This window comes from Eretmochelys imbricata, chromosome 18, assembly GCF_965152235.1.
Source record: "Eretmochelys imbricata isolate rEreImb1 chromosome 18, rEreImb1.hap1, whole genome shotgun sequence".
Lineage (NCBI taxonomy): Eukaryota > Metazoa > Chordata > Testudines > Cheloniidae > Eretmochelys > Eretmochelys imbricata.
The window spans coordinates 23,060,296-23,086,491 of record NC_135589.1 but is presented as its reverse complement, the minus strand read 5'-3'; the positions used below and the strand labels follow the sequence as shown (position 1 = coordinate 23,086,491).

At 38.9% G+C, this 26,196-nt stretch overlaps 1 protein-coding gene across 1 annotated transcript in view; it reads right to left on the bottom strand.

Annotated features, from left to right (window-relative positions):
• Positions 1-26,196, bottom strand: part of CAMTA1 (calmodulin binding transcription activator 1) — a 929,632-nt gene that overhangs the window by 573,272 nt on the left and 330,164 nt on the right. Inside the window, exon 4 of the mRNA XM_077837398.1 lies at positions 20,711-20,846. Coding sequence (XP_077693524.1) covers positions 20,711-20,846 — 136 coding nt within the window. The remainder of the gene's footprint in view (positions 1-20,710; positions 20,847-26,196) is intronic.

The following is a 26,196-nucleotide window of genomic DNA, read 5'->3' as shown; positions in this document are numbered from 1 at the left end:
CACTTCAGGGAGAACCCATGCACTTGGGCTGGGGAGATGGGACTAGACACCCTGACCGAGTTCCTCCATCTTTAACTTCCATGATGGTATGAAAACACCCTCTTCCCATACTTACTTCCCACCTGTGCAAATTCTCTCTCAGGCCACTGCAATAAAATCACATTAAGCCATTTCTTTTCTAGGCCCTATTATGCTACCCCCACTCGCCCACAGCCACTTGATAAAGGATTTACACTGGATGTTTCTGTTTTGCATTCATTTCATTCTGGAGACCTTGTAAACCAAAGAATTGTTCTAAAAGCCCTTGCTATGCCTGTATTAAAGGATGCAGCTTGCATTAGCTCCCAATCCAGTATGATGTGGACTTTAACAGCAGCACTAGAAACAGGAGGAGAAAACCATGGCCTGCAGCTAGCTTGTAGCCAAAAAAAACTTTGCTGAAACCTGAACATTTTATGTATGTTGTTTTGTAAATGCACAAAACTGCTCCAAACAGCTGCTTCACACATTTCCCGTACAAAGCTGCTTTATATTCTGCCAGAAAGCTGTCCTAGCCCTGGTAGGATGTCTTGTGACAGCTTCAGGAGCTGCAAGCCCCCTGGCCTTACAGATCTGAAGAATACAAGACCTAAGCCATCTGGATATAGTCACTTTATTACCCCTACGGCCGATCTTATAAAAGTGAAAACACACACAATATGTTTGCTACCTCACAAAGCCTTCCTGTTTTAAAAATGAAAGTTGAGTCCTTTGGGAGATCCAAAGGACAGGAGCACTGGAGAGTTGTTCAGACAAAGGCATGCCATTTTCTGATTCAAGAGAAAAGCCACATTTGTAAACTGCAGTGCTAGGTATACCTATTTCTCAATGTAACTACAAATAGCACATATTAAAGCTGAACCTTCTAGTAAATAACTTGTAAAGCTAGCCAGAAAACCCCTGTATAATGGAAAACAGAAGCTTAATATGAGACCCACAGTCAATCTTAAGAACAAGATTTCTGGCTTTAAGTACCCAATATATTCTAACTACTTTCAATCTCTATCACCCTGGGACATCACGCTGTGAGGGGGTAGAAGCCAAAAGACAAAACCCCAGTATCACTTGACAAGTCAAACAACTCTTCCACACTTTGCACTTTTAAGTAAGTCTTCCTGGAAATGTTTCAAAGTGCAGGGGAGCCGAAAACTGTAAGAGCAAATAATACCTCTCCCCCATAAAGATAAAGCTGATCAAATTCTATTAACATAAGAACATAAGCAAGTCCATACTGATTCAGATCAACGGCCAGTGCCAAATGCATCAGAAGGAATGAACAGAACAGGACAAATATCCAGTGATCCATCCCCCTGTTGTCCACTGCCAGCTTCTGGCAAACAGAGGCTAGAGACACTTCAGAGCATGGTTTTGCATCCCTGCCCATCCTGGTCAATAGCCATTGATGGACCTATCCTCCATTAACTTATCTAGTTCTTTTTTGAATCCTGTTATAGTCTTGGCCTTCACAACATCCTCTGGCAAAGAGTTCCACAGGTTGATCGTTCATTGTGTGCAGAAGTACTTCCTTTAGTTTCTTTTAAACCTGCTCTCTATTACTGTCATTAGGTGATCCCTGATTCTTCTGTTATGTGAAGGGGCAATAACACTTCCCTATTCACTTTCTTCACACCATTCATGATTTCACAGACTTCTTATCATATTCCCCCCCTTAGTCCCCTCTTTTCCAATCTGAAAAGTCCAAGTCTTTTTAATCTCTCTTCATACGGCAGCTGTTTCATACCCTTAATAATTTTTGGTTGCCTCTCTCTGTACCTTTTCCAATTCTAATATACCTTTTTTGAGATGGGGTGACCAGAACTGCATGCAGTGTTCACGGTGCAGGCATACCATGGATTTGTAAAATAGCATTCAAGCCCACAGGATACTTGGCTAGATGCACCATTGGTCTGCTTGAGTATGGCCATTCTTCTGTTCCTAAGCTGAACGCAACAGGAGCGGTAAGTACAGAGTTCCAGCTTTAGCTCTGAATTTCCCGTTTTTTGCTTCGTTTTACATTAAAGATCAAAGTAACAAAAGAGTTAGCTGCTTTAAAAAACCCACATTTCATTTCAGCGAAACACATTTTCCTTTTTCTCTTTATGATGAGCCAAGCTCAATGGCCCTTTGGCTCCATTCTCACCAGTTCTGGCCCAAGATGGTAGATCAGCTACAAGAAGTTCAATGCCATTAAGGGGTCAAAATCCGATGAGATAGAATCTGAACCTGAAACCCAAACATAAATCCTAAATCTAACCTAGATCCTGATACCATTTCCCTGCACCATCTTTCATTTTCACAGCAGACTTTTTCAAAGGGGCATGGGAGGCTGAGAAGAAGAGAACAACTTTGCCTGTTGATGTAGTGCACAATTTAAGAATCCTTTACACTGGAATTGTTTGTGTTAATTTGCATTCATAGCCCAATGGTTCTCTCTCTCAAGCAGTTTCAATGCCTAATGAGAGCACAGTCCAATAAGAAGAACCATGTAGTAATAAAAGAGTGAGTCAGCACTCATACATTAGCCCTGGAAGTCAAAGTCAAATCCATTCTGCGGCAGAACAATACCTAAATTGTAAACCAGCTAACTGTTGCTGGGTTTGGGGAGGGATTTTTGCATTCCGGTTAGTGGAAAATCAGCAAAGAGAATTAAGTTTTGAATGCTTGTGCACCCCCAAATTTACTCCAAGACTGAGACTTTGTGCCCCAGGGTCCAGCCTAGAACATATGAATTCATTATAACCTCAATTTGTGATTCTGCACTCATTAAAAACAACAAGCAGATTTACAGCTACCTGCCAGTTAAAAATGTGTTTGTTCCCACAAGGCTTCTTATGTGTTCTTACAACAAAGGTTAATTCAGCCACTGAAGTCAGTTGAGCAACACATCAGCACATTCAGACTGTGATTGCAGACACACAAGGGCCTAGCAATAAAAGCATTTCCACACAAAACTCAAACTATAATATTGTCTCTGCTCCTCTAATGAGAATAATTTCAGCTTCACAGATACATTACAATAACTTTCTTTACTATTACAATTCATAATTAATCTTCACAGTCTATTATAAATAATTCAAAATGTGTTTACTGCCCTGCTGGTATTAAGGATGATATCCTGAATGGTCTCGTCAACGCAGAAATATACAATATTAGTTGAGAAGGAAGTCTTAGCAACTATATAGGATTCCAATTTTCCTGTCTTTTGACCACAGTTCCAAATCTAAACAGAGTCCAAACACATCCCAAAACACTTGTTCAGTGAAGTATAAGCCACCAGAAATATTATCAATCAGGTAATTACTAAGAGTAGATATCTTAAAGTGATCAGTACTGTTTATTAACCCATATGTTTCAATCTTAACCTATATACTTAAGTCTTCAGTGTAGCTACATAGACCATATTTTTAGTGCATGAACAGTATTAAACCTTTGTAACTCAATCATATAAACATGCATGTGTTCACATCATACTTATTAGGTCTGTAAAAATAACTTGCATGTGTGTCATGGAAATACAACAAATTAAAAGAAAGCACAGAGAAAAGCATAAGCTTTTTTTTCCCCCCTCTCTTAAAAGTATTAAGAAACATAAGTCAAACTTAATGCATCCCATTTATCACTAGTAAAGGGCACCACTTTCTGGACTGTCACAGATATATTTTGTGTAAATTATTAAAAAGGTGAATAGGTAGTAAAGCAGATAGCACTCAGTTTAACAGATTTCTTAGCATTCATGAGCCAAAAATTTGCTAAAGCTTTATAAACAAAGATAATGAGTTGTATAATTTATGCAAATTAACTAAAGCTGATGCATCTTCCAGAAATAACAAAGTGCAATATTTATTTGATGTGCTTTTTGGAGTAAAACATGTAATTGGAATTTTTACCCAGCAGGTTCTGACTATTTTGTTTATTAATAGTTTCATTATAGAATAACGCCAAACACAGAAGGGAAAAGTTGTTACATTTACTGATCTTCTGTTTCTCTAAATAAGATTTTTTTTTTTTAAGCTGAAGTCTGGGAATTCATTCACAATGGAATCCACAAGTAAAAAAATGGATATTGCTCGACAAGTTACTTCAATTGACAACGTTCCGACTGTATGTATAAAATGTGTGTGGGTCTCGGGGGTTCAGAATCACCCACAGATCTATACGAACACTGATTGTTGTAATGTCATCATAAAAATCCTGAAGTGGTTACACAACATTTTTCTCCACATTCTTTCCAGACAGGTTACTACTGGCCCACAACCCGGAACGGCAAAGGGTCCGGGTTTGTTGTTCGGTTGGTTGTGTCCTTTTTTATTCTCTGCAATGAGAATAATTTTATCAAAGGAATGTATCTTTTTTTTTTAATTTGTGGCTATACTCAGGATGTATTAAATGGTCATATTAGCAATCAAACATGATAGTGATTAACATTAAAAATGCAAGGAAAGATCATTAAGCACAATAAATTAACTATGCTTCTTGAAATACTCTGCCACGCACTTTTTGCGGCTTAAATGTTTCCAAACAGCTCTTAACCGACCATACTATTTATCCTTCACTAAAATTCAAAACACAAACATTTTGAAATAAAACATCCCAATATAAAAATTCCTATGCTTAATCTTGTTTCATAAACCTTTGTGCAGCAGAATACATTGTTGATACAGTGAAACAAACTGCTTTGAAAAAAGAACCTTTGCTCTGTTTTAGTTACAAAAGTTTTCCGATATCAGGAAGAGATTAAGCCAGAGTAAAAATTCTTTAACCCACTAAATAGTGCAAAACCAACAGCTAGAATAAAGCATCTAAAAGAAAGAACAGAGGGTAATGTACTGAATTTATTTCATCTCATCTCCCTTAATCATGTAAAAACAAAATAAAAAAATGTTCTACATTCTGGTTCGTGTCCAACACAATGTGTGAACTAATTGAGTGTAAAAAACATTGCTTTGCATTATATCAGTTAAAGTAAGTGTAACACTTGGTTTTTCTACCCTGGAGCTCTCTTTTATTTCTGTTTTTGTTATAACTCAGTCCATTCACAATATGTCATTGGAAGCACTATTTGCAAAAGGAACTATAAGAAACAGATTCTTTATTTCTTCGTGAATTCATTTTCATTTCCCTCCTTCTAAGGCTCCTTCCATTTACCAAGTGATTCCATCTGGAAGCCTCAAAGTAACAATTTTATAGACTAAGTTGCTATACATAAACAAAACAAACTTTTATCAGGTAGCCAGTAGTTAATTAGTATAAACTGGATATTGCCTTTTTATAGGAGACTGAATAATATGTGATGTAAACGCTGTACTGTGTTGTCTTACTATTTCATACATTTCCTATGAACAGTCACTAATCTGTTTTAGCAAACAGTTTAAAAGTTCATCTCAACTACTGTGATCTACACTGAAAAGCTAACAGTTAGGTATGAATTACTCAGTATTATGGGGTTCAGTTCAGGAAAGCACTTAAGCAGAGGCTTGACTTGAAGCATACAAATGATCCTAGAAAAACACTTAATCACTTGCTTAAAGTTAAGCATGTACTTAAATCCCATTTAAAAGTCAATAGCATTTAAGAATGTGTGCAATGGCTTTGCTAAACAGAGATAGATCACACGAATACTTAAAATTAAGCATGCGCTTAAGTCCTTTGCTAAATCAGAAGAACTAATTGAGAAAGCCATCCTAGGCTTCAGAATGATGGAAATGATACAATCCTCTCCTTTTTTTTTTTTTCATACCCACGCAAAACAAGCATCATGCCACAAAGACCCTAGCACACCAGTCCCTGCGGATTCATGCCAAGGAGAGAAATTCTGTGAATACTGGCTGTGGCCAGACTGTAGCTTGCTCTTCTGGACCAAAAATGTCTAAAGACTGATGCATTCATGTGTTGACATTCAGTGCTGCCTGCTATCTATTTTCTCCTCATACTCCAATGACCAAAAACAACAACTCTGATAACCTGGTGCATCTGGGGCATGTAGATGCCATAAGATCTATATCAGTATTCCAAAAGATACAAGTTTGTGAGAAATGTCCAACTTCATATATAAAATCTACCCGGAGATTTTGTATAGAAGACCCTGATTTCTGGTTAGGGCAAGCCAGAATATTTCTAAGAAAACTAAATAATAATTTAGATTATTGCTAAATTACCTTTGTCCAGTGTGTATTTTGTCAGCACATTGAACATTATACAGCAATATACTAGAAACAAGGTGCATTTCAGTCTGCGCCACCAGGAAACAAAACAAAGGATTTAAGATGTCAAGCAAATATCAACAAACAAATATCGAATCCCCACACATTGTACTGTTAACATACAAACAAGGAGCCTGTGGATTTCTTCATTTCCTTTTTTAAAAACATAACAGGGGATTCACTTAGTCTGATTCTGATCTCACTCACTCTTGTGCAAAGGAGGAAGAACTCCACTGAAGTCTTCAGAGTTAAACAACGTAAAGCCAGGTGGAATCTGAATCAAGCCCAGTATGTTGTTGCATCCATCCCTTTGGGAAGGAGACTTTGCTAAGTTTTCAACCACATGCAATAGCATACTTGCCAGCATTCTTCTTAAAGTGATGTTGAGCGACACTACCAAAGTGATGTTGAGCGACATCAGGAAAAGTTGATTTTCTTATGATGTAGCACTGTTTACTGTTATGCACTTTTGGCCAAAGTGCATTAAAAAAACACACCAAAAGACAAAAAAAATTCTGAAGAGTTTAAGTTCTACCCATCAAAGCGTAGTTTACACATTTTTGTCACCAACCTTTCCCACAATAATATGCTCAAATTAAAAGCCTAGTAACAATTTGCATACATTTCTCTTGGGGCTTTTACTCAGAGGACCCCTAGCGGATTTAATAGCCATCATAGATCCCATCCAAGAAAACAAAGTAAATACTTTTAAGATTCCCACTAAAAAAAAATCATACGCATACAAAAAATTATCCCCGTCTCTACAGGGTCTTAGGCTCTGAAACTCCCAGATAGTAAGGAAGCTTTTTATTGTTAAAAGTTATCAACTGTAAAACAAGCTATCATCACGAAGGGATTAAGCATGTTACGTATTTGCTGAAGGATTTTTAAAAAAGATCTTCCATGTGTACATTGTGTTAGGAAAAACTGTCAGAAAGCACAACCATTCGCTGTAAATTTATGTGAATACATTACGGTCCCAATGTAGAAGAGGAATTATTGATATGTATGTTCCCTTCAGAACTGATTCTCAGGAGAGTCATTCCAGATTTAATAATAATCCATATTCTCCTTCAGAAACTGTAAACTAGCTCTTTGATTTCCCTAGCACTGCCATAGATACATGAATCATTAAGATGCTGTAATGACCGTAAGTTCAGTATATCATACACAACCTAGAATATTTAATAAAATAAATTCCAAATAATCAATTCATGAAGAATCAACATTTTCTACACATCTGTAGTAAATGTCTACCTATCAAATCTATCATTAAAGATGGGTGTAAATTATGGCAGCAAAGATTAAAGTAACAGGCACTAGTTTTCTTCTACTGTCATGTAAATACTTAAACATGCAGAAATAATGTGTGTCCTCTTTACTGTAACTATTCCCAGCGGATTTTATTAAATCCGGTGTGTCCACGTGCCTTTCAAAATACTTCATGGTTAATAAATGCCCTTGCTACAGACTTTCTCTTTCCCAAGTTACATGTGCTATTTTAATCCACTTTCCATTTTGCTCTGTTTTAGCTAGTCTGTATTGCTTATTATTTGTTAAGGGGTGACAAGGTTCTCAGCCCTAGCCCGGACACAAATGATAGTGCAGTCCCTGTGCCGCTCACAGGGGGTGCATCTCTTCGGCAAGGACACCAGACAGGCCACTCCCATGCAACAGAGAGAGGTGATGGATAGGACATCTCATCCCAGCAAAGTTGTGGCATGGCCACTGGGCAGAGATATCAAAATGCCAGGATAGTGCAGGAAGGAATCTCAGTTTGCTGTCACATTCTAACCTTCTCCTGCTCCTCCCCGCATCAGTGTGTGGGAGGTGTTCTTTGCCTCTCATTGGCTTGCCTCACTTCAAACCTTCTCTAGGCTTTCCTGAGCAATCTGGCCTCTATGGCTGCCAGGCTCCCTCCTCTCCCCTCCACGCCCCCACAACCGCCCCACTGCCTCCCCCTAGTTCAGGTATATTGAGCTTCCACGATGGTGAGGATCTGACCAATGGTCTTGTTGGGGGGGGGGGGGAGATCAGGACAGAATTCTTCCCCATTGGGTCAAACTGGCAGAGATGTGGTAGGTTTTTCCTTCCTCACAGCATTAGGTGGGCACAGTTATATTAAAGGAGAAAGAACGGCAGTGTAAGTGCTACAGGATAGTAAATATTGGAATGTTCAGTTTGCCGCAACTTGCACTGGTCTCCATGCAGACAGTGGCTTAAAAAGGTCTGGGATTGTGCCTGAAAGGAGAAGGGGAGACTTGAAGTCTTCCAAGACCAAGGGCTCCCTTGGTACCATTTAATCTCCTTATGGGGTGGAGGGGAAGGAGTGGGAGAGGGTTCAGAAGTGAGCTGGGTTCTAGGGACAGGCTGAAGAGGCCCGACCCCAAACTTCTAGTTAAATGGTGGGAACCTTGTAACTCTGCAACGGGCCCAGATGAGTGCCGGCTATGCGAGAAGGGGTGGGCACTCGCACGCCTCCCAGTTGCTAAATTAAAGTTGCAGCCTGCTCCTTAAAATCCATCCCTGTGTCCGTCTTTCATTCCTGCATGTCCTGATCCATCCCAGACCAACTCAAACACGAACAAATGCATGTACTAACACACTCTTCAGCCCTACTTATCTCAAGAGGAGCAGCTGACATGGCAGAGAAGCAGGCACCCTCTGCGATGGAGGGAGCTCTGTCATGAGTTCACTACAGTCCTAAAATACTACACTGTGACAGAAATTAGAATCACAAGAACAAATTGCAAGGATATAACTAGGGAAAAGCTACTTCCCCCACGATGAATCATGACAGACTGCAACCACCCCATCTCTGAGTCAGATTGGGAGGATACGCAAGGGAAAATCAGATGAAAGTTAAGCCAACAGAAGTAGAAAAATAAAAGGAGGTTTAAAAAAAAAACCCTAATAGCAACCACCCAGAATAAGTTCATGCAAAACCTGTCACTTCTTTGGGGTAGAGTTTGAATAGTTTTTGTTTGAAACACAGTGCATGTGTGAGCACGAACATTTGTGTGTGCATATTAGTATCAGATGTCTTTCACCTTCAACTCTATTTTCTTTTCCAAGCTGGTCCTACTCTATTTTGCTGGAATGTATTAAGCAGCCTGACTAAACAATGTGATCCTAATTAGTTTGCAAACTACATAGCACACCTCTGATGGTGAGTAAAACTCATGTAAATTAAAGTGAATTGGATCAGACTACCCTAGAAATAGTTTTTGAGATTAGCGTTGCTTGAATGTGTGATCTTAGAAGTTGCTTCTCCTTTCAGGAATAATTTAGCAATAAATTGTACTGACAATAGCAGTGAACTGAAAGATGTAAAAACAATCTATAGTTTAAGATTGAGTGAGGGACTGTTTTACATACTGCAGAAAAAGCCCATTTGGTCACTTACTAAGAGAAAGGTATTTTGTTCTTAACATGTATTCCCAGCTTCCAAGCTGAAATAATAAATGATGCTATCATCACCAACGTTACACAGCCTCTGTAATGTGTGTGCTGCACAATTGTATCCAAATCCTAAAGACGTCTTCTGTGAATGTTGACAGTGATGTCTCAGAATTTATATAGAAATTAAATACTCTAAAATTTCCATACATGTCCTTGTGGGCTAATCTGTAATAATGTTAAGGGACTGTTATGATAATAATTAAATACAAGTTCTGCATACAAAATTGGAATTCTGCAGCTCTCTCCCCACAAGGGAGTTTCTTACTTAATAAAACTCAAATTAAGTTTAAAAAAAGGAAATCACAAAATTTAACATATTGTAATATATGAAACACATCCAGGGTGGATAATGGTCCACTCTCTATATATGTAGGGTCCCATCAATTCTCAAACTAGCAAGGTCAAACTTGGTTGATACTTTGATGGGAAACCCCCAGTAAGCGTGAGGTGCTGCTGAAAGTGGCCTTGGCAATTCAGTAGTGGCACCCTTCTCTCTCAGTCAGCCTGGTGTTTCGGGGGCACTCCAAAGCTGGAATATCTTTCATGTTACACTGAATTTCTGAACATTTATGACAATTAAAAAATTCCATTGAACTTTTTGTAAGACTTGGGGGTTAATACCATTATCTTGGCAAAATTTCAACTTGGGTAATGACTCTCTGCTTTCTTATATACTTGTCCCTCCCCAGTAGTTTCAACTGAATTTAGTGTTGTTCTTTTATTGTTCTAAACAGCTGTGTAGCGTTGTTGTAAACTGTTAAACAGCTGCTGCCATCAACCCAGAGGTGGCTGCGTTTCAGTAGTGGGTAAAATGGTTACTATATACGCCTTACCTACTTCACAAGTACATTGTTCAGCTAATTAATTACTGGAAAGTGTTTTGAGAGCTCAGATGAAGGGAGCAAAAAAATATTAGCCAACTCTCGCTACACAGAGTTAGCATTTTGTTTCATAGCCATAACTTCCATGCCATTTCAGATACCTATATGTGTACCCAGACGCAAGTGATTTAAGGACAGGAGAAAGTATTAATTCCCAATTACATTTGGAATCAGGAGGGGACATGAGGTTAATATATGGACTAGTAATCTTTGCAGACCTGGGTTCAAATTGGCTAAGGTCACAAATAAAAATGCATTTGGTTGGTTTCCCCAAGTCCCCAGTGGGCTATTAGAAAGCTCACTGCTCAGTTAGACCAATTAAGGCAACTTTGTGAGCTAAGAAAAACTCTGGCAATTCCAGGGTTTCTATTTCTTTTTCCTTGTCGGTTTCTCCATTGACTCTACTTTCATTGTTTTGGGGTTCACAATTTTAAAACAAAAGGAAGCTTGCTCCCTTTGGTGGGTGTCTAAGTTATCCCTTCTAGTTTCCAGATCAACCTGTTAATCAGAGGTACCAGAATGGAAAGTAGCCTCATAGCATGATACAACCAAATGGTCTCAAAGTAGATTTTCAACTTCTGCTACTGTTTAATGTTATTACTGTGTCCTGGACTTCAGCATGGCTCCATCACCAGTTATCGAAGAGATGTGCATCATCGAAAGATCAAGCCCAAGAGAAGTATTTGCCTAGGACCAGGATTTCCACTGAGATTCAGAAATACAGGAATTGTTCTCTTTTGGATGCTGTAGTACTCACCGCATTTCCAGCATCTTTCTCTCCTCTCATTTCCCCCATTCTTTCCTCCCTTTGCCCTTGATCCCATTAGCAGATTAAAAGACAGAAGAATTCCCAATTATTAGGAGACCTCTTCCTGAATTACTATGACCATATGACCTCATTCATTTTAGCAACATTCTACTATGCATTCAGGTGTATATGCAATTTATAGACAGTGAGATAGATTCATGCACAAGGAAAGGCAAACACATTAACTGAACCAACCATCTGTAAATTCAGAGCAGTGTCAGTCGGGAAATATGCTATTACTGTTTCAACACACCACTTATTATTTATTAGTTAAATTTTTTAATTCTGTGAATTGATTAGCAACATATCACCAGGGATCCTAGTTAATTAGAAATTAAAGGAGGACTATGGATTTGGATCTTGAAAAGAGATATTTAGGGAAAGACCAAGTGAACTTCTCACTGTTGGTTTACCCAAAATTTTCTAGAAGATGGTTTAACCAAGAAAGTAATGGGAAGAAACAGTGACCAATGATGCTAACCTAGACAACTTTTTGATTAAGAACCTCGTAGAGTTATTCACCATCACCCTGACATATAAGAAAAGAAATTAAGCAAGTTTATTACATTTTCTAGCTTTACTGAAGTTGCTTTACCTGTATTCTCTATATGCACCAAATTCTCCTCTACTGTGTTAATCAACACCTTGAAAATAAGTAGTTGAGCTAAACTGATTTCAAAAGATTTTTTTTCCCAACCAAAAGCTAAAATGAGCACAGCACAAAGCATGCTGAGGGCATTCAAGAAGTAATTCATAATAAAAATGCACTAAATATAAAACCCTTTTTAAGAATTTGCCTGGTCAGTAATTTCATTGCCCATTTTGTTTCTCCTTTTTGCCTATTAACTGCCATTTTAAAAACTTTACTTGGATACTACCAATGTTCTTGGCTGGCTTCTTTGTAAGTATTTTTCCATCAGCTAGAAGTATGATACCTATTTATCTTCTGGCTGCAAGCAGAGCTGAAATGATCTGGCAGTGCCACGAGGCAGACAGTTATTTCATGCCCTGTTAATTCCTAATGTGGTAACTACAATATCATCCCAACTTTAGAAGGAGCTTTTTAAAATCTGTTATCTAAGTGTCCGAGTAAAGAACATCACTTCCAATTAGAATGAGATCAGAAACAGAAGACCACAACTCCATGCCTGACACAACAAAAGGTGGTGTGAGTTAAACTAGTAATTAATCAAAAACTTTAAGACAATATTTAAATTTTCTGTGAGTAACATTTAGAAGTCACGAAAATGACAATAAACTTAGTCTACAATTCAGACTGAAGGTTGTTACTGAGATTTAAGATTGCGAGCCAAATGACCTAGCAGGCAGCAACAAGACATCATCCTACAAGAGGTTAGTTAGGGAGTGATTCAGGGTGTTTTCAGTGCTTGGGCTGGATGACGTGGGCCTGGGATTATCCTAGAGGTGAGGCACTTCCCATAGCCACTAGAAGATACAGAACACATCACTTGCAAGCTGAGGGTTTGCAAATGATTTTACAGTCCTTTGGAATGAAGATGCTTTTCCAACAACAGGATGGAGTATAGAGTTATGGCCCTGCCACAAAAGAAAGCAAAGGAGAGGGGTTGGATCCAAATGGTTAGTAATCATCTTCATCTCCCTTACTTAGCATGGCCATTGTGTTGTTTTTTGACTACTACACTGGGAAAATATGAACAATGCTTGCTAAAAGTGAGGCTGGTGTGGGAGCCTCAAAGACTCACAAAATTAAGGCCCATCTAACGGCAAAATTATGGCAATATTGATACTTAGCCCTACACACTTAGTAGAGAAGACAGTCCCTCCATTTATTATCCCAGGGCAATACAACCACAGCACCATGTGTCATAACGCTGGAAGCTGCATAGGTCCAATATTTAAATGTTCAGCCCAGCATGCAGGAGCAGTGGCGAAGGCTAATAGGCCTGTATTGAGATAGGTATCTTCTATGGTTAAGGACCCTGTTCTAGATCCTTACTAAAGAACTGATTAGGTCACATCTGCAGTAGTACAAGGTCTAGATTCATCATCCTAGTAGAAAAACTGTTGGCAATTAAATTGGACAGAGGTCAGTGCAGGGCAACAAAAATGATAAGCAAAATAGGAGCAAATACTTTAGAAACACTGGCAAGATTTGGACCATTTAATCTTGAGAAAAAGTATCCTGACAGGAATATTTAAAAATTGCTAAGGGTTATTAAAAATTAAGCATGCCTAATCCATATGATGTTGCTTTACTGAGCAGAATTAAGGAGCACAGGAGGGAACATATATAAGAAGAGTTTATAACCTGACTGCCATGCGTAGTCAGGGTGAATAGTACGTCAAAACACATGCAGCCCAGTGGCATGTATCAAAGGCGGAGGACTCAGATGCCCCTGCAGCACTTCATCCCTTCCGACTGGGCTCCAGATGCTGCACAGCCCTCCCTACAGGATGCAAGGTTTGCACTGGAGCAGGAGACCAGGCAGACCAGATGCATAGTGTTCCCCACAGGAGCTGCCCAAAGAAACAGAGTGCAACCTGCTAAGCCCCTCTGCAGCCTCAGGGCCCTGGAGGAAGCAGAAGCAAGCAGAGGGAATCCTTGTTGCCACAAGAACTCAGCTAAGGAATGCACTTAATCCTCCAGGGTAGGGGCAGGACCTGCAGCCTTTTGCCTCCTTTCTTCTCCACCATGGAATAATGCATGGGAATGTGTGTTCTCTCCCCACCCCACCACCAATGCCATAAGGGGACGATCTGGCCCCAAGAAAGCAGTCAGAGTTCAGGATAACTACTTCCCAGAGGGAGGGAGGAGAGCAGAATGTGGGCCTTACAGAATGATTTGCAGGGCATTCTATTTCCTGCCCCGTGCTCATACTCACACCAACAGGCACCACTCCAAAGTAAACAATACACTTAAGACAACATCTGAACACCTGATGTATATACCAAGTAGTTATATCAGCTGACAGACACTAGCCAGCTTCACACAACTTCTCCGTTCATCTCAATCAAGGCCTTGTGGATTCCAGAGCCACAGAATTTAGCTTAAAAAAGAAAATACCATGGAATCCATCATTTCTGTTATGGAATCCACCATTTTGTTGTAGACCAGTGCCAAATGTTATATTTTCAGTCTCCCTGCTCTGCCTACTGCTCTCCAGCTTTCCCTACGAGTGGGAAAACGCATGTTCCTTGCACTGTTTCTTGGAAGTAGGCACCAGGGGGTAAGGGAGCCAGAACTGGAGTCCAGATTGCAGGCAGAGAGTGAGGGAACCAGAAGTGTACACTGGCAAGCTAGGTGTCTGGAGACCAGATCAACAGTCAAAATGCAGGTAGCCAGGAGATGAACTACCCCTTTTCATGGCACACATGAGGAAGTGTGGGGAGAAGGCAACTGTCAGCCAAGTTACCTAGAAACCACCCAGGAGTCACAGCCTCGGAAGTGAAGATGGTCTAGCTAATGATCCGAGAAGAAAAAAATCCATCCTCAAAAATAATCATTTATGACTATAGATAATAAGACTGTTGGAGTTCCTGCTTGAGCATGAAGAGGAAACATACTGCATCAAAATACCTTCCACAAAAATAAAACTCTGATTTATAGATAAAATATGCCAAAAACAGCTAGCGAATGAATTCCTACAACTAGCACTGTTTGATACGGAACCAGACTTATTTGAAATGATTAATAGAGTTCAACATACAATTACATAAAGCATTACAATAGACTATTGGTATGTCAAACTTAGAAAGAGTATCCTGCATCTGCTGGAAGCCTTAGATAAAATCTATTTAATCATATGAGCCATGGTATTTGCAATGACATTTTTTTTAACATTTGGGATTCCCAAAGTGAATCATGATTAAATGCTTGTAGGTCTAAAGAGTCTTCCATTTTAGTACAAAGTAGGGACCTAAACAACATCCAGCTCCAATTGTGCTGACTCCTTGGAGAAGAATTTTCATCCCTTATGGGTGAAGTTGCTCTTCATTACTGAAGGGATATGAAACATTAGGAACTTGAAAGATTAATTTGATTCTGAATCTGAATCCTTCTCATGGCATCAGACGTCACTCATGGCACAAATAAGACTGTTCTATCTCTGGGCACACTGTGCATACCCTTTATGTTGTTTAATTCCATAAGTTTTCCTTCTCTGAGTACTGATCTATGAAGAGATTATTTCAGTCAGATGTTTTGGCACATTCCTCCAGCTGCCCAATGACATGATTGCCATGACAGATGCTCAGGCTTCATTCTTAACACACGTCCAAATATTTCTATTTTCTTTTCTGGATAACTTTAGAGATAAAGGGTTACTGAACTATCTGATGGATCTTGGCCTTTGTTATTCATAGAATCTAAGGCCAGAAGGGAACATTGTGATCATTTGGTTTGATCTCCTGGATAGCACAGGGCAGAGAACTGCCCCAGGATAATTTCTAGAGCAGATCTTTTAGAAAACATCCAAACTTGATTTAAAAATGATCAGTGATGGAGAATCCACCATGACACTTGGTAAGTTGTTCCAATGGTTAAATACTCTCGCCATTAAAAAGGAGTGCCTTATTTCCAAATAAATTCATTCCATGTAATGCCAAGTATTTTTCTAGTGCATTTGCTTTCTAAGGCTTTTAGGTGTCTGTCTGTATCTTTACTGTCTGCTTTCACAGCCATGTGCTAAGATGGAAATAATATTTGAACGGAAGATTCTGTGATTGATCTTTACGTTGCCGATTTTTGATAACCAAATCTTTAAGCTGGTAAGTGCTGCTGTCACCTTGCCAATTTGTGACGTTATTTCCTTCTGGACATCCCCATTGGCTTGCATGTTACTGTCAACATATGTAAATTAACTAATTTCTTGTCTTCCTTTGCCTTCTAAAGTAATGTTTGGGAAGGGAGTTGCTGGGCCTCTCGCTAGATTTGTTTTTTCCTAACTTTTTTTTGCAGTGCTGCAGTCTTTCAGTCTTCACATGAGCAGTCACTTAAAAAAGCAATATCAGCAGCAAACTCTAAATCTAGTGTACTGTTATATCCGTCTACACTTCTTCTCATAATGAAGTCAATGCCAATACCAACCAGTAGCAGTGCAAAAATGCATTTTTGTATGACACCAGTGTCTACATTGAACTGTACTCTCAAGTCTGCATTTTCTTTAACTGTGAATGCTGCACCTTGATACAAAGCCTTGGTTATATTAATTATTTTTGTTTGCATGCCACTTCAATATGTTCCTCACTCAATCATGATGGAGGCTTTCAAATGATTTCTTAAAAGCTATGAAGTTAATGATAAGTTGTTTTTGCCATTCAATGTTCTCCTCTGTTATTCGTAGGGTGAAAATCTGGTCAACATATGGCCTTCTCAATTGAAATTTACCATGTTCTTCCTTTAACTCTGCCTCAATCACATCCTTTATTCTGCTTAAGATGATACTACAGAAAACTTAACCTATCACTGAAAAAGAGTGCAACATCTCACTAGTTCTTGCAATTGCTTTAGGTCACCTTTCTTTGGTATTTTGACTAGAATGCTATTTTCCTTTGTTCTGGAGGCTTTTCCTGCTCCCATATTTGTTCAAGAGTTCAGTGATTTCATTGATGGTCTCATCATTGCAAGCTTTCAGCACTTCCCTAGTGACATGATCTTCACCTGCAGCTTTCCCAAGTTTTAACTTTTTTACTGAGTCTTTCACTTTTATGTTTGTGATGTGAAATGTTATGAAAACATTTTGCCCACTTCTAGTTGTGTTCTCTAACCGCGGGTGTTTCATTTCTTTGTCAAAGCCAGTGGTTCGCATGGTATTGGTCTTTCCTGTACTTCTTGAAAGTGCTCCATCTGTGGCTCTCTTTTTCTGTTGCTAAAGTCTTTCCTCAGTTATCCTTCACAGATACTTCAGCGGACATAAACTTGCCAGGACTTTGTTGAGCTGATTAAGTGTTTTATTCTCACCTCTTTCAGCAGGCTCTTGAGCTTCTTTGGCATTCCTATCTGTGTATTTCTTTTTGTCTCCTCACACACAGTTTTTTATCCTCTTGTGTGTATATATATATATCGCTCCTTCCTTTCTCTTGACATGTTTTTGAAGAGTTTGTTTTGGCTGGTTTCTTTTCTTTCACATAGTTCCATGTGTCTTCACTTATCCAGACTTTAGGCATCCTTGTCTGGAAACTAGCTACAGTTGTGGAATCTATGATATCAACATACATAAATGGTCAATCTGATTCCTAGTCACTCAGTCTAGGGAATTCCAAATCACTGTAGGGATATCTTTGGATGGTAATATCGTTCCACCAATTATGAGCCCTAATGCCAAGCACATTTCTACCAGTCTTTCACCATTTTGACTTTGAGAACCAAGACCGTGCTTGCCTATTGCTTTGTTTACCCAATATGAAACTTTCCCCTGCTCGTCCATCCAAACTTATCAGCCCTCCAGACCCATAGCAGTGACCTCAGCTCTGCCCTTATCCAAAGTGAGAGATAAAGAGCTCAATCTGTTTAGCTTATCAAAAAGAAGATTGAGAGGTGACTTGATTACAATCTATAAGTACCTTCATGGATAGAAAATACTGGCTACTAAAGAGATCTTTAGTCTATCAGAGAAAGGCAGAACAAGAACCAATGGTCAGAAGCTGAAGCAAGACAAATTCAAATTAAAAATAAGTTATACTTTTTAACAGTGAGGATCATTAACCATTAGAACAAAGTACCAAGGGAATTGTTGATTCCTCAGCTCTTGATCTTTTCAAGTTAAGACCGGGTGCCTTTCTGGAAGCTATTCTCTAGACAAACAAATTATCGTGCTCAAAACAGGTTACCGGGGTGACATTTAATGGTTTGTGATGTAAAGAGGGTCAGACTACATGATTTAAGGGTCCCTTCTGACCTTAAACTCTATGACTATGCAACAGTTGAAGTAGACGCTTTTCGCATAACGTAAATAATCACTGCATCACACTGGGTTTGTTTTAAAAAATGGCTGAAGACAAATTGCTATCTATAGTCATGAGTGTCCTAATCAATGGTCACAGTTATGTAGATGGGATTCCTGGAGACTGTTTTTGATAGTCTGCATTTTAATGTTCATTGTGAAAAACCTGAGCAAAGAGTTTACAGAATTTGTAGTATAGTAACTTTTCTTTGCTCATCGTAATAAAAAATATTGGTATTAGACGTTAAAATTATAGAGCAAAGTTGCATCTCTGGTGTAATATAACAAAACCCATTTTATGCTATTTTAAACATAATAAACTCAATAATATGTGTTGCAAAATGTAATAATGATAAAGTGCCCAGCAGAAACTTCAGTATGGTAGGGCAATCCATTGAACTCAAGTGGTCTTGTAAATTCAGTAGACAGTAAATTCTGCAACACAATACCAGATGTAGAAAAAAATATCTGGGCTCACATTTTCCTTTAGCACATCATTCCTAGAGTACGTCTCAAGGCTAGAGTAAAGCAGGAGGGGATAGTACACTAGGTTGTTGATGATACTCAGCTGTATTTCTGTTTCATCAGACACAGATGGGGCTTTTTTTTAAACTTTCCCAAATTCTGGTCTAAATTGGGATTTGGATGGTAGCAAACTGTTTGTTGCTCAAACTGAATAAAACAGAGGTGGTGCTTGTTAGGGTCCCAATTCAGCAAATTATTTAAGCATGTGCTTATCTTTACACACATGAATACTCCCAATGACATCAACAGAATTACTAAGAAACTTGATGTTAAGCAAATGTTGAAGTGGGGCTCACTGATGTAACAATTAAAGGGAATGTTGCAGGTAATATGCTGCCCATTTTGTTACTAAACTTTATTGCTTCTAGATGACAAGACCACTCTAGTGGTCAAAAGTTCTTTTAATCTGCACTTGACAAAAAGATTGTGACCATTCCTTGCCACAGTACTCTAGACTTTTGTCACCTTTGGATGAGGTTATTGTAATGCACTTCATTTGGGCATCAGTACAGACTTACATTGTTATATGAGCCTAGAGACACTGATTATACATCGCCATCGACCACAATAGGAGTTATAGCCACACAGCTGAGAGCAGCACTGGGTCTATTAGAACAGCCACATGGTTGGTATAAACTGAAAACAAACCAACAATCCCATCAATAATGGTTATTTAAATATATTAATGAAACTCATGAGGCCTCCATCAGGAATGATCTTTCTAGGAAAAGGATGTACACGTAGGCATGCAGGAGCATGTCCACGCACACACGCACAATTCTCTAGTCACTTTCATAGAATGGAGTTTTCCTTGATGCTTGTTAAGCCCTTTCCTCATTTTGGTCTTAAGTATGGAATAAACCTGTCTTTCGTGTTTTGGAGGATTTAATGATGCAAAGCAAATCATTTGTTGTAGAGGATTCACTATTTGGGCAACCAGGGGCATTTCCCCATTTGGCAAAATTAGAAAATAAAATGAGATTTAAATAAATGTATCTTTTCTCCACTTCCCCATTCAAAATATTAATGCAATTGAATAGCTTTTCCTGATGCAAGATTCAAGAGGCGGCTCCAAGGAGTCACTGTGTAGTGCAAATATACATATTCTAGGAGAGAACTTTAAGCTACATCAGCATCAGGACTTTGAACAGCCCAGCAAAGAACAGCAGAGCAATAAGAGGCACTTTCAAAACATGCCTTGAATTAGGGTCCAATCTTGCTCCTACTGAAGTCAATGTAAATTCCACTCCTGTTTTCAATAGGAGGAAGATCAGGTCCTTCGTGTAAAATCAGGGAAAGTTACAGTGCGCTACTTGAAATTCTGAATGACAGTCACCAATGCATCCGACGAAGTGAGCTGTAGCTCACGAAAGCTTATGCTCAAATAAATTGGTTAGTCTCTAAGGTGCCACAAGTCCTCCTTTTCTTTTTGCGGATACAGACTAACACGGCTGCTACTCTGAAACCAGTCACCAAGTAGTAAGTGCATATTAATCATATACATGTGAAGGCACTGAATGCTTACCCATTTTTAAGAGAGATAAGACTTGCAAATGATTAGCAACCCATGCTTGAGATGTTTACATGCCTTTGTAACTAACTGCTGCAGAAAAGCATACACCTTGCAAAAAACATTTTTCAACACTTCAATATCTTCACCAACACTCTGACTCCTTAACTATAGAGTGGGCAATATTCTGATGAAGTGAAGCCACATTTAGATTTTACTACAATACTGATTTTTAGGGGGAAAACAGGAATTCAGCAAATACAAATATAATATTTACAACTTTACATTAACAAGAGGAATTAATGGAAGCACTGCCCTTTCACTGCTCCTTCTGCTGAAAGACAAACCCTTTGTTCTCCTACCTCCACTCCCTGGACCTTCAGTTTCATATGATCCTCTCTGGTGGTTTTCCCATCTTTCCTCTTTTTCCAGCAATATCCATCTTTCCTGTATTTCACCTTCTTCCTGTTGTACAGTATCATAGAACCATTCTGTGGTCTGAAAACAAGAAACAGATGAATTACATAAAGAAACACACTAGAAAAATTTATGATGAAAGATATTTAGACTACAAAGTCTCTACAGAAAAGCAATATTCTACATTTGACTTAACATAATTTTTCACCTTTGATTGCTGCTCACCAGATTAACTATGTTTTATGGTCTGCAAAAATTTACTTGGGATTTTGTACCTAATGAATTAAATGTGTCAATGAGAGTTATAAAAAAAGATCCCGTCAGTACTATCCACTGTCTGACCATGATATATTACCCGTAGGCTGAGCTATGCTCTAAAAATAGAAGAAAAAGAAGGTGAAAGAGAAAGGATGCTGGTTATTTTATGGTACGCAGTCTCTATTTTTAAAAGAATGTCTACCACATCTTTTAATCCATCAACCAGGATTAGGTAATAAGTAGGTTTAACAGCAGTTGAATGAATATGTTAGCAAAAAATAAATAGAAAAGGCATTCATTTATACCAGAATACATGGTATTCATTGCACATACTTTATATCAATGTTAGACCTAAAATAGCTCTTTCATTTTTGTTCATCATCTTAACTTCAAAACTACCTGAACACATTTTCCACTTAGGAATCATCTATTGAAGTTTTGGGATATCAATAGCTAAGCATAACTATGTGTCCAATATACAGTCATTATTATCTTTTTGGTACACTACAATATTTCGTTGAAATGTTTCATCATATGCTAAACTGATATAGCAGAAACGCCATTTTTCTGTAACAAAAAAAATCACTAAAAAGACACCATGCATCACATGCAGACATCAGTAATGTAGATGGTTGCAAAAATTTACAGTGGTACATTAGTCACAGTAATTTGGCTTTGGAATACCAAGAACAGAAAGAAATACAACAACATTAGCAGCAGCACCAGCAATAAACAACTTTCATCGAAAAGCTTTCGCTGGCGACATTTGATAAAGTAAAACTCCTGAACTTGTATAAACAAAACAAATTAACATACAGAAACCTTTGAGGAAAAATCTACACAATATACTTCACACCAATTTTTACAGAATTCAATTTTAAAAAACATATTTCCGTCTGGGCACCTGTATTTTCAGAAGGAGCAAAGAATTATTTGGAACTAACAAATGCTACTAAACATTTTCAGTGCCAGCAGAGAATTTCAATATAGCTCCCAGCCAAGAAAACTCTTTAAACAAGCCAAATTAAGTGGTCTGTTTCATACAATATTGGCTTGTGGTTTCAAAGCCACACCAGAGGTGAAAAAAGCAATACTTAGACCAGCTGGAAAAACAGCTTCCCCTCCCCCCTACTTTTATGCTTCAAACATAGCCATTCCAACAAGATAAAAGAGAAGAATATCATCTTATCCAGATTTTCACACTCCATTTTCTGTAAAAATGCAGAGCGTCACTATTTGAAAGTGGTTACATGTAATGAATGTTTTATTACATAGGAATAATACAGTAACAAACAGTAACTGTTGTAAATAGGGTTAATAGTAATTCACACCAATACTGGACTAAATACTCAGTTAAGCTCACGTCATCATTGTACACCATCTGTTACTGACATGTTTCCTCTGAGCCATACCCCAGCTGAAATGATCTAGACTAAGCTAATATCCTTGTTTTTACTGCATGTCAAAACAAAGCGCACAAACAATGTGGAGAGACTGCAACAAAACAACATACCTGTTCTCTGCTTCTGCACTTGGGCATCACCTTCATGTATATAGGTAAAGTGATGTTCATTCTGAAATACTACCTAATGTGCCTTCCATCTCTTTCCCTAAATAGCGCCCTGCAAGGTTTGCAGAATCATACCCACCATATGGAACACAACGAACATGGACAAGAAACTACTTCAAATCTCTTTCACCATGAAGATGAACCTACCCTATCCAAGCAACCTGACTGAATTCTATTTATAAATACAGAGAAGACACACCCTAGCAGCCAGCTTCCTGTCACTTTTAAGACAAACAATAATATCCATCATATTGGCATTTCTTCTGCGAGGCCTATATACACTAGCCCAAATTCTATCACCACCTCATTTTCAAAAAGGGAGTGGGGAACATGACTTCCTTTGTGCCTTGTATTGGGCCAAGCTACTGTAAGCACCTGAATAAAACACAGGGTCTTGTACAGCCTCAGTGCACAATTCTCCAAATGCAAAGTTGCTAGGATCTGAAGTGGCTGTTCCAGAGTCTGGGCTGTGAGTAATTAATACTATGGAAACCCAGAAGAGTTCAAAACCTAAGAAAACCAAAACAAAAGAGCAGGAGGAGAGATGGTTATAGTCTCAGATATACATGTGCAAACCCTAAGTGCCAACTATTCTCATCTGCCCCAAGATGTCATTAATTAGCTGATTTTAAGCATCTCAACAGAGATGGGTCTAGAGGAGAGGTTTGAAGGAGGAGAGAGCAAGGAGCCCTATAGATCAGTTCAGGGAGGGATGTTCCATGTGGACAGGGCAGAATGGAAGGAGGTGCGGAGAGAGTGACACAATAAGAGACAAGAAGAGAAGTAAAAAGAGGCAGATTTGTGAATGGCCCTGAAGGTGAAAACAAAAAACTCGAACGTGATGCAGTGAAACAGTTGGACCCAGTGGAAGGATTCAAAGAGGTGGTGATATGGTCAGAGCAGTGAACAAGGAAGGCAAAGCACAGAGCTAGCTCTTGCATGGACTGGAGAGTGGGAATAGGGAAGCCAGAGAGGCAGCAGTTTTAGTTATCAAGATCAGAGATGAAGAAGGCCTGGATGAGAATTTTGGTGATCTGGATAGGAAGAGGAGGATGAACCTTAGAGATTTGTATTGATTTTGTATTCTGTGTTTACGGTGCATGAATACACAGGATTTTTCATTTAAAATACAACAAAATATTAATTGTATTCTTAACAAAAGATACCTGAGTGCTTTCCAAGGCCAATGAAACAGCAAAAGAAATATAAAAGAAAGGAGCCCAATGATAGCTTAGCCACTACTATGGATACCAGCAGCTGGCAGGTACATAGCCCTTTTCCTCTGAGCATCTCTTCGCACTCTTCATATATGCTACAGGGCCATTTTCATACCTACAATATTTTTTCACCATCAGCTTTCTAGCAGAGTGTCTCAGGCATCTTGTAATAAGATCTCGTCTGAGCAGAATAATGTCAAATGTTTTACGCTCCTTCCTGCTAATCTTACTGTGCAGCAGGATAACTGCTACCTGTTTCCACTCCTAAGTGTCTGAGACAGAGCTGGATGTCATCAGGAAGTTTATACCCCAACTATCTCTCAGCTGAAGGGCTTTATGAACATTTTGATATAAGCAATAAAAAATTTATTTCCTCTCTCTACCAATTATAATTAACTGGATTAAATCAGGCATCGTTCTCAAGACCACACCTACCACTTTTTGAGTGTATTGGAACTAAGGATTCTTAAAGTTGATTCCATTCTCTATTGCTATACAACCTTCTGAAAAATTAATCTTTTAGCGTCAATGAAACAGTCTTGATTTGACAGAGCTGCAGATAGTGCTGGATTAATTCAGTAAAGATATTACATATGTTGTTAGTGTTTATTCTACAAAGTTCTAGTAATTTCACGTCAACTCAAACTCTCTTCAAAACCTCAAAGACTGGTGTTTGTCATACCTGCTGAAGTATGCCTCATGGCTCACAAATCACCACCTTTTTAGGGCAGGTTGTGAAGAAAAGTAGTGATGGGGCAGCTCCAGTCACCTCTGGAGTCCATAAAGCTCCTCAATCCTGATCAGTTTGGTTTCAGCACTTAGATACTATGTGAAATAGGAAAACCTATGCAAGACAGATTTAGCCTAGGATTTGCATGGAGATGGTATCGATACCTTTGAGTGATGATTTACTTCTAGTGATGGATGTCAAAAGGTGTCACAGTGGTTTCTGATACCTTTGACTGGAATAGCAGCAAAGAGTCCTGGGGCACCTTATAGACTTATGCTCCAATAAGTCTGTTAGTCTATAAGGTGCCACAGGACTCTTTGCTGCTTTTACAGATCCAGACTAACTCGGCTACCCCCTCTGACATTTGACTGGAATGTTACATTAGTGGGGATGGGGTGGCTCTGCAAGGGTTCTGCTCTTTCCTCACTCAGATTTCATAGGGTGACATTGAGTAATTTCTCTTCTTCCCTGATAATGCTTGAATACGTGGCTGTCAGGGGGTTCAGTCCCACCACCCCTTCTGTTCACTGGGCATGCAAGTCTTTGGGTGAGTGTGACGAATTATGATTAAGGCTAAGATTCTGTCATGTTTATTTTTAGTAAAAGTCACGGACAGGTCATGGGCAATAAACAAATATTCACAGAAGCTGTGACCTGTCCATGACTTTTGCTGTTGCGGTTCTATGGTTTCCCCCGCCACCGTGGTGGCTGGGAACTGTGGGGTTCCCCCTCTGCCAGCAGCAGCTGGAAGCTGCAGGGTGACCATCTTTCCCAAAGAGAAAACAGGACATCTCCAGCTTCCGCCTCCCCCCATGCGACGTTGTCGTCGGAACCTTGCAGGGGGCCCCCCCCATCACCTGAACCCTGCCAGGGCCCCACTTGCTGCCAGCTCGAGTCCTGCAGCCCCAGGGAATGAAGCAGAGAATGTCATGGAGGTCTCTGGAAGTCACTGATTTCCATAAATGTAGCCTTAATTATGATCTTTAATGTGCATACGACAATTCTATTATTCTTTTTCATCAGCCCAGATGTTTCTGTTTACGTGCTTTCTCAGATTATCACTAGCACTATCAATATGGTCTTAGTTTCTTTATGGTTTTGTTTGATTGGATATGCTGAATTGATGAAGGGTGAGACACTGAGTCATTTTGAAAAAAGAAAAGGAGTACTTGTGGCACCTTAGAGACTAACAAACGAGTCATTTTGACTTTGTCTGATTTTGTTACAGCTACTTTTGTCACAAGGAACTACACGAAACACTAAATATAGAAATCAATCATGAAAAGTTCTATACACCCACTTGATTGGGCTGAGTAATTTTTTGATGGGTGATTAGAATATCATTCATTTTCTCATTACCATCATCATTACAGCATGAGTGGGTGTCCAGATTGTGTACCTGGCCTAGTACAATTTCATGATGATTTTGCAAGGCTGAAATAAACACAAACAACTTTCCTTCTATTACAGAGCACGGAACAGAGTAAGATGTCATTGGACAACACATAGCTAAAATGGTTTGGTTAAAAGTCTAGTAAGTTACAACCTTCTGTTCCTGTTTTCTCTATTTTAAAAAAAAAAAAAAAGCCTGTTACAAATCTTGGGAAAGTCTCTGACTTTGATAGCAGTGTTTCAAGTTGGTTTAATGCCTATAGA